This window comes from Orbicella faveolata, unplaced genomic scaffold (genome assembly GCF_042242905.1).
Source record: "Orbicella faveolata isolate gen_17 unplaced genomic scaffold, um_ofav_v1 contig_46, whole genome shotgun sequence".
NCBI lineage: Eukaryota > Metazoa > Cnidaria > Anthozoa > Scleractinia > Merulinidae > Orbicella > Orbicella faveolata.
The window spans coordinates 20,128,564-20,142,182 of record NW_028301576.1 but is presented as its reverse complement, the minus strand read 5'-3'; the positions used below and the strand labels follow the sequence as shown (position 1 = coordinate 20,142,182).

At 40.8% G+C, this 13,619-nt stretch overlaps 1 protein-coding gene across 1 annotated transcript in view; it reads left to right on the top strand.

Annotated features, from left to right (window-relative positions):
- LOC110046548 (kinesin-like protein KIF21A) overlaps positions 1 to 7,909 on the top strand; it is a 42,149-nt gene extending 34,240 nt beyond the window's left edge. The window contains exons 24-37 of the mRNA XM_089278765.1: positions 145 to 360; positions 1,817 to 1,860; positions 2,187 to 2,262; positions 2,820 to 3,331; positions 3,441 to 3,530; positions 3,940 to 4,073; positions 4,532 to 4,668; positions 4,805 to 4,983; positions 5,546 to 5,660; positions 6,014 to 6,049; positions 6,290 to 6,424; positions 6,518 to 6,644; positions 7,196 to 7,268; positions 7,698 to 7,909. Coding sequence (XP_089134891.1) covers positions 145 to 360; positions 1,817 to 1,860; positions 2,187 to 2,262; positions 2,820 to 3,331; positions 3,441 to 3,530; positions 3,940 to 4,073; positions 4,532 to 4,668; positions 4,805 to 4,983; positions 5,546 to 5,660; positions 6,014 to 6,049; positions 6,290 to 6,424; positions 6,518 to 6,644; positions 7,196 to 7,268; positions 7,698 to 7,779 — 1,956 coding nt within the window. The 3' untranslated portion in view covers positions 7,780 to 7,909. The remainder of the gene's footprint in view (positions 1 to 144; positions 361 to 1,816; positions 1,861 to 2,186; positions 2,263 to 2,819; positions 3,332 to 3,440; positions 3,531 to 3,939; positions 4,074 to 4,531; positions 4,669 to 4,804; positions 4,984 to 5,545; positions 5,661 to 6,013; positions 6,050 to 6,289; positions 6,425 to 6,517; positions 6,645 to 7,195; positions 7,269 to 7,697) is intronic.
- The last annotated feature ends 5,710 nt before the right edge of the window (positions 7,910 to 13,619 follow it).

The window sequence follows — 13,619 nt, the reverse complement described above, 5'->3', positions numbered from 1 at the left end:
AGAGGCGTTGGCCAATGAAGAAAGAGAAAGAAACTGGGAGGGGTAAATAAACAGGGGACCCCGTGGGGTCAGTATATACAGGTTCCTAGGGGTAAATAGACAGTGGATTGAATATAGGGAATTAACGATGATAACATCGTGTAGGGTCATGAGGCGTCATCTAAAGAAGCGTCGGCCAAGGAAGTTGAAGCCCGATTGAATGCCATGAAACAACACAATGAACTTCAACAGGAACTCCTCCAGCACGTGTTACAGTACCACGACTCGTTCAGTAGTATTGAGAATTTAGCCGCGGCTGCTATGGCAACGGACTCGGAACTTAGTGAATCAGAGCTTAGAGATCGACTGAAGGGATCTTTGGTATGAAAACTGCGTTATTTTGTTTCTTTGTGTGATGTCGTAAGCCATCTTTCTCTTTTCCCTTATTCTTAAGCGTCGGCACTCTGCAATGTTTTGGTTTTTTGTGAAAGGGAGCCGGGTTTCACGGTTCGGTGCATGCGCAAGCTACAAAGTTAATCATTCAATTCCATTGTTTATTAAACAATCGGAAGCGTGCAAATGACTCTTGCGGGAAATTTGCCTTTGAAAATTTCACGGTCAGTCGCGAAAACCTGACGATATAGATGAGAGTTTTCATTAGAATTCCTTTCGTATGTTCCGACTTTATGCATAAAGTACATTTTCGTTTTCGTATCAACACGGTGTATTTCAGAAATCACAGGCTATAATTTTGTGAAAGGGTAATGATAGCCTTTGAGTAGCTACACGGCTACACGAAGGCTAACAGAATGACTGGTGTCTAAATTTTTACGGATGACGTAAACGGATTTAGACAGAAAATGGCGAATTTAGAATTGAACATCGAATTTGTTATTCGGGCTGAACCGTTAATTCTGGACCAGACGAACGAGTAATGTACTCGCATCTGATTGATTTATAAACAATGGAATTGGGTGGGGCTCTGTCACAGCTTTCACGTGCGTCGAACCTTGAAACTATCCGTTTAAGCCTGGTTCCCACTTGTGAGATAAGCATAACACTAGTGAAAATAAGCATAAGCGCAAGCAAAAGAAGAAAGGAACATGTTTCTTTTTCTTGTGCTTATGCTTGTGCTTATTTCGCTAGCGTTATGCTTATCTCGCGTGTGTGAACCAGGCTTTGCTTAATTGGTACTTTTTTTTAGCGAAGTTGGCTATAACATGTCAAGGTTTCGTTCGATTTAGTGGTAATGTGGGCCATCACACAAAAAGGGAATTGAGAAATCTTGGTCTAGTGAATGGTAATAGTAGTTAATGCACTTAGCTACACCTGCCTAGTTCTCAGGCATGCCACTTTAAACTGAAAGAGACATATATTTCAAATAAACGTAGTGGGTTGCTTTTTACAAGCATGACTGAAGAGTTGAACTAGGGTCTACCGACGAACATCTCCGGCTTAGTGGTCAGAGCTGAACTTAAATGCGCGACCTCTGGATTTCACGTTCGGCGCCATAACCACTCGGTCACGCTGCCTCAACTTGATGAAAGTTCTGTTCTTGGAATCCGTGATTAGTTTTGTTTATCCAACGAATGCAATCGACACAGTCTAAACTGCTGCGATATTTGTGGTCGAGAAAGGTTACGAGACGCGGTTTACGTGAGACACAACTTGATTTTGAACTTATTCCTAGCATCGGTTATATTTGAAGACTCATTTAAGTTTGTATATATCAACATCTGTGAACTTTGCTGTCATAGTTTTTCTTTTTTTTTATAGAGAGAGAGAGATAGAGAGTATAGTAGTGGAACTAAACACTGTGCATTTGTTCGCTATTTAGACCAGCCTGGATTCATTAAAGGATGAAGTCGGATCGCTGTCAAGGTAATGTGTGAGGCTGTATTGCCGTGTTTTCTGTGGCAATAGTTATAACGGTCAATTTGCTTTCTTTAGGGTTCCATGGTACTGAATGATCTCGTGATATTGTTAAACTGTCCTCCAAAACATGGAAGAAACCAGAGAACGTTGCCTTTATTTGAACGACTTTCAGCGACTGCGCAATAAATAATCCAGCTAAAAGCTCTCCTTCTATCCAAGGACTACTCTTAATTGACTATTTGCTTAAAGATAGTGTTATTAGATTGTTTTGAGAGCATAGCCATCGTAGATTTTAAGTGGCGAGGTTGGCTAAATTGTGTTGTGTATTGCAGAAGTTCCAGTGGCAGCACAATAAAAGATTCCGGTGGAGAAGGACAGGCTCAACCACTACCAAAACCGAAAGACAAGGTGATTGATTTGTTTAGTTAAAGTTCAGAAATTCTCCGATGAAAAAATGGACAGGTGAAATCGTGCTCGTTAGAGAGAGGTCACGACCCTAACTTGTTCGAAAGTCTTAGAGTGCTTTTCGCCTGAGTGTCAAAAGAAATTCGTATTTGCTTTGGTTCTGCATTACTTCCTGTCGGTAACGGAAGCGTTCGCTGTTCGTTCGAATTCTGACTAAAGGCTAAAGCTCGAAATGATTCAAACCGGGAAAAGTGCGTCGCCTTTGAAAATAACAGGGTTCGTATGGGTCCTGGAAAACCTGGAAAGTCCTGGAATTTTACTGTGGTATTTTCCAGGACTGGAAAGTCCTGGAAAAGGCTGCTGGTCTGGAAAGTGCTGGAAATCTGTTAAACTTAAGTGAAAAATATGAAATTTATGGCAGACAGTAAGGAGAATTAAAATTGAGATCTTGGGAGTGAAAGGGTTAATGTGAATTTTAGAGTCCTGGAAAAGTCCTGGAAATTTGTTTCTGAAAAAGGATACGAAGCCTGAAATAATTCCTGTTTATTATGTTTCGCCAGGCGCGTCGTAGAACTGGGACCCAGGAAGAATTCTTGTACCCGGACAGAATCAAAACAAGGCGCGATCCTCGGCTTGACCCGGTTGAGGACGAAAACGAGGCTACAGCCTTGGTACCAAGCCTCTCTCTTGTACCCGCACTTCCCTGTCCCGGGGAACCAAAGGGAGCTCGTCAGATATCTCCTGAGCTAATGCAGAAGCTACTGGAGTTGGAAAAATCACGCAAAGGACAGAATAGTGAAACTCTCATGCCTTCCTCTCTTGCTACGCAAAGCAATCAGAGTCAGAGTCAGGGGGGCCCTGTCAAGACATCTCGGTCCAACTCACTCAACGATAATGGTACGGCGCCAGTTCCTGCCTCGTTGGTACGCGGTAATGTAAAGTCTAAATCAGCCAGGAGTTTTCCTGTCAGCAAGTTTGGAAGCTCAGGGTCTGCTAACCTCATTCAGCCTAGGTCCCAGCCTTCTTCTCCTGCTCTGCAGAGGAAATCATTGCCGGATAGACCTGGGGCTGGGTAAGTTTAACATCTGCTTTGCACGAGGAAAATTGTTTTCTCGTACTGTAACTCTGTACTCGGCATTTGTTTATCGATAAGTAATAGTAGTGGCTTTTCTTTGTCGCAGAGTTGATGACAGCGTCATTCAACAGAAGACCTCAGATGACGTGTTTGCTCGCTTAACAAGCAGCCTCGCTCAGGAGTCCGACCCTGATATGTAAGTCACGCCTTTGTCACGCAGCTACTTTCAGTTGCGAATTGTAACGCAACTCCTCTCATAAACGAAGGGAACCCAATATGACCAATTTTTTTTTTTCTCCCTACAACGACGCCTTATTAAGAAATAACGTCACTCTCTACTTCAGTTCCTGACTAACTCTTTTATTGTTAAGCATTACGGGAAAAAGGGGAAACAAATTCGTGAACCTAGACTGAAAGTTATGCGACAGTTTGAGAAATTTTCTTCGTGCTGTATTAATCTATTCGATAAACGTCTCAAAACATTCTTCTTCGCCTTTGACTTCGTCAATTCATCTTTATGGCGATTCTGTCCGTCACAAGTAGTTATTTTAAGATCCGTTACTTTGATGACAAAATGATACTGACCTTGGTTTTTCTCTCTACAGTGGTCGAATGCTGCCTCTCCGTCCCCCTGCGGGGAAGCCTGCTCCGTTGGTTTGTACATACGCTGCCACTGGACACAACAGTGCTGTGTTATCTCTTGATGTAACTGAAGACTTGATGTTCACTGGCTCTAAAGGTTGGTTGGCTATTTTCAATTTCTTCTTCCTATCTGAGAAAGGAGCCCTTTAAGTTTGGGACACCGACCCAAGGGAAGTCTGAGCCCGCGGTTTGGGTCAGTGGGGTTTCTAAGCAGCATGGCTTTTCATAAGTCAGATAACGGCATTTGTACAGTTAGATACAGGATATGTGTACTCGTTACCTATGTCATTAAGTGTCGACTGGGTGGTGTTAGACGGTTATAACGTCGGTTATTCTATGGCGTAGCTCTGCGAGAATTCCATCGACAAAGAACAGAACGACCATAAGACCAATATTCCGTTATCTTACTGGAAAATTAGCGTATTTCACTGACCAAAATCAATCAAGCCTCGATCAAGCCTCTTGTGAAGGAGAATGAGGCGCCCCATTGTTTTGCTCAGATCTTAACATTTTCCTTGTTCACTAAGATCGACCTTTATTTTTGTCCATTAACAGACCGCACAGTTAAAGTATGGGACCTGAATACAGGTGAAGAGACGCTTTCTTGTGCTGGTCATAAGAGAGACGTGGTGGCTGTAACATACTGTCCTAAAACACAGCGGATCTTTGGTGCTTCACAGAATATCATCAAGGTAAAAAATATACTTGAAAGGCTTGCTTAGTAAGCGAAAGAAGTGTTGATTTTGGTAACTAACAAAAAAAGCCAGTAACCGAACAAGGGAACACAAAGTTATTCGAACTTATAACTGGTCCCTTTTGGCTCTTCAGGTCTGGGACATCAGAGATGGTAAATGCATAAGGAGCCTTACACCGCAGGGGTCCTCTTTGGGTTCATTTTTGTCCAGCATGACGTCAGAGACTCAAATTAACGACTTGAAACTTGCCGCCGATGGTTCTCTGCTTTTCGCTGCGATGGGTAACACGGTCAGGATCTGGGACCTAGATAGGTGAGTTCATGCGAACTGCTTATGGTCAAAATAAACGGGCTGAACACACGTTTAACAAAGCATTGAATTTCTCTCGCGTTTTTTGGCTAAATTGCTTTCATTTACCTTTTATTTTGCTCGAGGCTCAAAATTGCTGTTTTAGTGTCCGTTTCTATGCTGTTCGTGTTTGACACGACATCTGAAATAATCAGCGTAAAACTCTCTTCTTTCTTGCGTTCAAATCTATGTATGTGTATTGAATTTTAGATATAAAAACATCTAAAACAAATTTGCTGATCTCAGCATTCATCTCAAAACACCAGGAGCTATGCCTTTACTCACAAATTTCAAACCTTCCTCGGATTGAATTTAAACGATTTGTTTTCGTTTCGATTTTAGTGTACATCTTTCAATTATGTTTGTTGGTTTGTTTTCCTCTCTATTGCAAAGTGATATGTAAACTGAAACGCAATGATCATTTGAATTCCCCAGGGCTTGCTGCCCCTTGTGTTTTCGTGTGTAGCTAGAACGGTTTTATACTTAAGGAGTTTTCTAAAAAGCGTATTTTCTGTTCGGCTTTCAGCTTCTCCATGACCGGCAAGCTTGGTGGTCACGCGGGGCCAGTCATGACGGTGTTACTTCGGGAAACCAACAAAGAGTCCCTCGTGTTCACCGGGTCACGTGATCATTACGTCAAGGTGAGTTCATATATATCAAGTCTAGTTGAACGTAGCAACATGGCGGCTGTCGTGAATAAGCCCCACTGAGCTTCGGGATTTGGTTTTGTAATCAAATCAGTTGCAAAGTATCTGAGGCTCATGTACAGGTAATTATAAAGCCTGTGGAAGCTACGGGTCGTGTTATGATTAGACAAAATTTGGGAACTCCATTCTATATAACAGCTAGAAAACTACATCTCCTATCAATTTTTGTCAAACTCGTTTCGCTGGTTTTCTCGTTTTCAAGTACCCCCTGTACAATGTGCATATACTTTTAAGAAAAGAAAAAAAAAAGGCGTTTTCTCATTTTGGTGTTATTTTCTCTCTCGCAGATATTCGAATTGAATGGTGCTAATGTTGGTGTACAGGTAACTGATATTCAATTCTTGCAATTTTTCATCGCTTTTCCAACTCGAAATAACGTTGTCAAGCTTTCATCGACAAACTCTCTTTTTTGTCTAAACCATTTCACGTTTACTTTTTAAGGTTTCGTGATGTTTATAACGTGGCTGAGGCTTTATAATACGTTTGGTGACAGGCAAACACCGTAGATTTCACTGTAGTCTTATTTTGTAAACACTGTCTGCGCTGCTTGTACTTTGTTGCAGTCTGCAAGAAGCAAGCTGGAACCGCCTCACTATGACGGCGTGCAGTCATTGGCTATGAAAGGCGACCATCTGTTCAGTGGATCACGTGACAACAGCATCAAGAAGTGGAACATTCAAACTCAGCAACTAATACAGGTGAAATGATCTGAAAAATAAACGCCTCAAGTTAAGTGGCTGGTTAGTTGGTGATAAACGATTGTAATGTTCTTTTCGATTCTTCATTCACAGCATATGACGGGGGCTCATAAGGACTGGGTCTGCGCTTTAGATTTCTTACACCCGCAAAACGTACTGCTCAGCGGATGCCGTGGTGGAATGCTAAAACTCTGGCGGGTGGAAAATGGGGCTCTTGTGTGTAAGTGACCTCTTAAGGTGACTTCAACGCACTTGTGTCATCTTTGAAGAAATCATAGGCTTTTCGAATCTGTGTTAAGGGAAAAGAAGACTGACGTGGTGCAGGACTGTAAAAGAAGCTTTCCTTGTTCCGTCACGCGTCAAAATTGTCTCGAATATTTGAACATCGCTTTCTATGTCGAGAATGGGAAGAATAGGGTCTGTAACGAATAATAGTGTGTGACGTATTTAAACAATCCGTAACGGACACCGGCGAGATAAGTTTACGGACTACGATATCTGTGGACGCTCTTGAAACTACAGTGTCAATCCTGACGAGAACCCTTGTCTCGGTTACGCTCTCTACTATTGTTCAAACTTCGCTATCGTCACCCAGTAAACTCTGTAAAATTGTTTTTAAACCAGAGACTGATTGGCGTCTTCGGAAGATTAACCCTCTCACTCTTCATCCTCTCTTGAGGTAACCAGATTCTCCTAACCAGTATCATTACAATTGTACGTAACGCAGTATGGAGAATTCTTCTGTTGACAAACGTTTTCGCCTCGTTTCAGGTGAAATCAAAGCTCACAGGCATCCCATCAACGCTATTTGTACGAATTCGTCGTGTGTATTCACAGCGTCAAGGTGAGTGCTTATTAAAGACTTCTGCCAGGCTCTTAACAAAACACGGGTGGAGGGGAGAGATTTGAAAGTTTCGTTTTACACTGGAAACCCGTGTAGTGTGCTACATACAAATCAAAGTAAGATATTTCTCTGAATCTACAGATCTCGGACGAATAAAGGAGAAACTGACAAACCTCCGTAATATCCCCCCCCCCCCCCCGCCCCCTCTAAATCAGTGAACTTCCATGGGCTCATATTTATATATAGATCGACGTTTTAAAGAAGAACAAAGCCAGCCATTTTCTATTGGCCGGCTTCAGTTTGCTCTGGCTTGGTTGTGTTTGTTTGAAGCAGTTTAATGTTAGTATTGTGACTAAACCAGAAAGTAAAGATACAAAAAAAATCCAAAACTTTGATGCTAACATGAACCTTATTTTGTTGTTTTTTCAGTGATCGTTTGGTCCGCTTGTGGCGCGTAACTGGAACTCTAGATGAACAATTAAATGAATTAGATCGCTCGGTGGAAGTTTAGTATTTTTTTTTCTAGAATGAATATATCTTTGTGAATAAATAATAAATTATGGCATATTTTCAACAGAGCACTGCTATATGTAAATAATATATTTGTTACACCCTTGCAAAATATACGTGGTATTGACGGGTGTCCATGTGCGCTTGTTTTTTGTTGTATACTTAACGATTAATCCATGAGCGCACGTTCGATATGAGATGGTAGATAGCCAACGATGCGCTAAGCGCCGAACTGGCTATAACCATTTCATATCCAACAAGCGCGAGTAGAATAATTTTTATATTAAAAACGCCCCCAAAATCATGATATAGAAAACCTAAGCAAAAGAAAAACAAAAACAAAAACGCACCAACTTGCCCGAGCATGGTATAAATAAACAATAGCCTCCATTTGGCGCGAAAATATATAAACAATAGCTTCCGTTTGGCGCGGAAATATGCTCGGATATTCGTCCGCAGACATTAGAGAGGTTAAGCATGACATTTACGGCAAACGGCAAAAATGAAAGTTTTACCGTCTGTCTTCAGCTGTCAGTAAAGTAGAGTGAAAATATTTGTATTTGCGGTGAATAGTAGGGGGACATTTTTTCTATTTTTGTGTGATTTATTTAAGGATCAGAAGAAAAGAATAAAAAATTAGAGGTTATCCTTGCCGTCTGCCGTAAACGTCATGCTTCAACTCTATTATCTGTTCCGAGATGCGAACAACTGTGAGCTTTGAGGAACAGATAATGTAAAAGGACAAATATCCAAGAATATTTCGCGCCAAATGGAGGCTATTGTGTTTGTTATCCTTCAAATTTTTGAACACGCACAGTCTTAAAATTGGTGAACATCACTAGGATATTTCTCAGCTGGGGAATATTGAGTAACGTGAGCTGTTTACACCAACCGCTCGCGAGCGAAAATATTTTATGGATTATATTTATTTTTATACAATGCCATAGAAGACACACCCAATACAGAATACAGGGAAGCCGTTGTATACTCGACGGTATTTTACCCTATTAAACGTGTGCTCCATTATGTTGGCCACTGTATTTTCTATGACATGTTATAACATAACTAAAGCAAAGCGCGCGCTCTGATTGGTTAATTTAGCGTCTACTATTTGCCCATGGGTGTACGCTGCTGACGTGTGTGCTAATGTTTGCAAAGCAAATCTTTTGACAGACATTGTTTCCAAAGTAATGGCCGACGTTCTTCTGCCAGAAATACGAAACTGTCTTCACAGTTGTCTGAAGATGAAACTTTATCGAGTTACTGGTGTGCAGTCGGTTGTCATGAATGAATTTCCGCGCGCTTGTTTTCTCTTGTCGTGTAAGACTACACGAACATTTTTTTGTGATGTAGCTCAATAAAAGGACTTCTGTTGTTCCAATGTCTCAATGTTATGTTATAAAACAAATGGTAAACGCCATAGCGTGCACTATTGAGTTATGGATGCACTTGGGAGGTTTGCTAAGCACTCAAAAAGCTAGAGTCGCACGAGGCGATAGCCGAGTGCGACTCTTACGCTTCTTTCGTGCTCAGCAACCTCCCGCGTGCATCCATAACTCAGCAGTGCACGCTATGGCGTTTACCATTTGTTAAATATAAAATGACTGAGATACTGTCATTGGTCGATAGGTCTGTTTAGATGAGAGTGTGCAAACAAGGCTGCGACGTTTAGATTAGCGAGTATTTTTGAGAAGTTTTGTAAAAGCAATGCAGTTCTATTCCGTGTTTACATAGCATTATCTTAACACTTGGAGGGTTGGAAGCAGTTTTGCTGGGCTTGCGTTTGTGTTGTTGCCTGCGCCACTTGCGATCGAAGAAGATTGTCTCGCTGAAGCAATCTCTTCAAATTGCTACCAGTAACCGGATCCAGGGTACGAGTCATAAGAATTTGAATAAAAACGCCGCTCATTTTCCTCGTTTGCATTGAAATAACTGTAAAAAGCGTCAGTTGGACCGGAGAAAAAATGATTTTGTTCCGCCATCGCACGCGCCAAACTGGACTAGCCGTCAAAGTTATTTTCTCGCCGTAATTTTATCCAGAAATGTTTTTAAAAATATGACAGTTAAATGGTTAAAAATACAAAATTGTTTGCTTTTCCAAAATTTGGAAGCCTCCGAGGCAGCACTTCGGCTTTTTTGAAGATTGGCGAAATTTTGGCAGTCCGGAAAAATTTGGCAAGTTTTTGAAACTGGGGGTCGCTCTTATTTTACGCTACTTGTTGACAGATTTCTTACTTACACAAACAAAATTGACACTAGTGCGACCCGGGGCTTTAAATCCGCGTCAATATTTACAAGCCAAGTGCAAGGCATTTCTTTCTTGTGAACAACGTGAAAGATTACATTGTCGGCGTGACACTCTAAAATCACAGAATAATCTGCTTTACTAGTAATTATGACTTGCCAGTAATTGTGTTGCAATGGACGTTTTAAGGACCAGTAGGAAACCATTAAACACTCCTGGTTCGGGTTTTTCGAAAGCCGATTAGCGCGGCTGTTCCAGAATTGAAAGGTCATCGAAACTTTAATTTCTGGTTTACCTTTTTTAATGTTGTCAAGAGTTTAAGATTAGTGGAAGTGCAAAGTTTAGCCGGGGCAGAAAATATAAACAGAAAACCTCACTGAGAACATAAAACTCAAATCAAAACTCGCTCGAATCCTGGTTTAGCTCAATTGTGATTGAAACGAGCAGGCTTAACAGTTTGTAGACCATTTGCCAAGAACATACGCAACATGCAACAACACATTTGTAACTATTTCTTCACCGCTTTTTTTTTTTCTTTATATAAGAATATATCTTATAAGAATATCGAGGCTGCCATTTGCGAAATTTTAAGAATATTTCGAGAATGAACCCAAGGGTAGATTTTGAAAAGAATGTAGTTTTGTGTCGAAGATTCTTAATTATTGTATCGCTAGCTCCGTGAGCGGGCAGGATGAATCAAATCCTGCGCTGTGATTGGCTATCCGGGCGGGCAAGCTGGAGCTATCTTGCCCGCTCGGGACTACCCGCAGTGTCCCGCAAGAAAAATTTCCCCAAGAGCCATATAATAAATCCTTTATTGACCAAACTTGTTCGGTCAAGATGGCTGGATATTGGCCTCGTTCTTTTTTTTGTGGACCTTGACTCCGTCTCGGTCCATAAACAGGCAAAAATAGAACTTGGCCAATATACAACACAATTTTAATGAACGTTTTAACTTAACCGTATAAAATTCTTCCTTCCTCTGAACGGCAAAACTAGCCGAACAGAAAAACAGCACTGGCTGTATGTTTGGGGTCTCTGTGAAACGAAGATCGGATGGCGGAGGGCGGATGGAAAAATAGGGATAATAAAATGAGGATGACAAAATGCGGATGGAAAAATGCTGATGAAAAATTTGAGAATGGCAATGTGGGGATGATAAAATGCTGATGAGGGGAAATTAACTACGATGTTGATTGTTCTCTTGGCGGCAATGGATTTCCAATTTTGAGGTAGAAAGAAGTGGAATATCCATCAACAGAATTCGATCATCACAGTAAGATGCCGTTGTTGCCCCCTGATGGCTGGAGGTGAAAATATTTGTAAGATTAATGCTTTTAATTAATTAATACTCTTTTTGGTGCACTAAAATGCCAAAGAGAAGAATAAACTATGATCGACAGAAAGGGTTATGGTACGGTTTACGGTTAAAACCTTTATGGATTCAGTCCTAAATTATTTTTGGCGTCATTTTTGTCATTTTATTGACGAACGCCGTCTCTGATACAGCAAAATAGTGAATTGCTTAGTTTTGATCTGGGAAAACACGAAGCAAAAGATATTTCCGATAATTTTGAATTCGTTTAATTTTGTCTGTTAAAATTCCTGCAGACTTTGACGGGGAACGTGCATCGCTATTTTTAGCGCTTTCATGTCTGGAATTCAATTTCTTTCGCTAATTTAAGACGGAGAAAATCTGTAAAAACACTCTTTAAAAAAGCTCTGTACCCGTTCGATATAAGTTCGCTCGACCAAACACAGGTAGCTTTGTTCAAGGAATCGTCGCTATATAAACTCCATTGCGCTAGGGTGACTGGCCTTTGCCTTGCAGACTTTTCAACTAGGGTACAGTGGGGCGCGATCGCCATCGGTTACTGCATGTAGTGGCATTTAATTTGACAATGTCAGTTTCCTGCAGTGGAAATTTCAATGGGAATAGACAGTGACAGTCCTGTGATGCAAACGTGAAAGCAGAACTATCCTGGTCCCAGAGGTTTTTCTTGATTTTTCTCTTCTCTTATAAAAGGAAAGCCTAGTCTGTTATTATTCGATCATAGACTGTTCCGTTTTTGTTTTATTGGATCCAGCGGGCGTAAAAATTTTCTATATGTTTTGTGATTGAATAAAAATATTAGACTTCTCCCGGCCTAAATTCTATAAGATAACCTGGTTTATTCACAACTGGGACTGCCATAAAACATCGTAAGTCAATTTCCCCTCTTAACCCTTTGAATATCAAACTTTTGTTAAAAAAATACCGTTTTTAACCGTTAAATCAGGTGTTTTGGCTGCCATGAAGCTAAATAAGCCTAAGTCTTGCTAAGAAAGCTTTTTCTACCAAAAGGAGAGATTTTTCGAGGACTACGTACAAAATTGAGCAATATTTCAATTCCGGGCATGCGTATAAGCCAAAATTTGGACTTCCTTTTTGTCATTACCCGTTCTCAATTTTGTTTGTTGCCCCTTTCCTTTCTTTTTATCCTCGGCCCTTTTACTCTGGCTACCTGTTGCGTTGCATGTTCTTTCTGGCTGCCGTGAAAAGTTGTATGTTAATTACGAGCGAAGCCTAGAAATGGACTTTGATCAATCATAGGCATAGTGGACCATTTTACCACCGTTTTTGCACCACGGAAAGGTCTACCCTGGCCAAGTTCTACTATCTGCTTGTCAAGAATATCTGATGACATTCAAATTAATGACGTCACAAGTGAAACAAAGAGCTAGACCATGAATTACCCGAATATGCATAATTAGGGCTCAAAAGGTTAAGTATTTTATCATTCGCATATGGTCAATTGCAATTTTCCATCCGCATTTTTTGTCAACCGCATTTTTCCATCCGCAGTTTGTCATCCGCATTTTGCCATCCACATATTTTCGCCATCCGCCATCCGTCGCCTATCCGGTCCACGTCTTACAGAGACCTGTATGTTTGATCGGCTAAAAGCATTTCTGCAAGAAATTCTATGTGCCATATCAGGCTTTAATGCCAGCAGTCTGGCTCCAAAATTACTTCAACGCCATCTAAACACCAACACTTTTAATCGATACCCCCATTACATTCTAACACAGAAATGTCATAGCTACTATAATCCATTCACAAGAATATTTTCATCCTAAAATCGGCAGATACCGGTAAGAATACGGAAAACCAATGTTCTTATCAAAAAGAAAGAGAGTAATAAAGCGTTTACATAGAGAAATCATCATTAAAAGTTTCGATTCTAAGCTGTCTTCGACGATTTATAAGGATAATCCCTCGTCATAGCAAAACTTCTGTCTGCAACTTCGGTCTTCTTCTCTGCAAGCCCGGACAGAAGAGAGAGTCGTATGTAGTTTCTACGAAGACCAAGGTCTATTTTTAAAGGGTCTTTGTGTAGTTTCTAAGTCGTTCTGTTTTGTGTATTTTGAGAACACTTGACTTCACCCCCGCAAAATCGTGCACTGGAACCAATGTCGTGATATTGTAAGAGAAAAAAAAATATGGCCCCATTGAAATACAAAAGCATTTCGTGTCCGTTAGCGCTGAAGCTGTCATGCATGAAAGACTATCCAATCACTGTCGAGAAGGGAACAATGAAAGTTCTTTTAAAGTT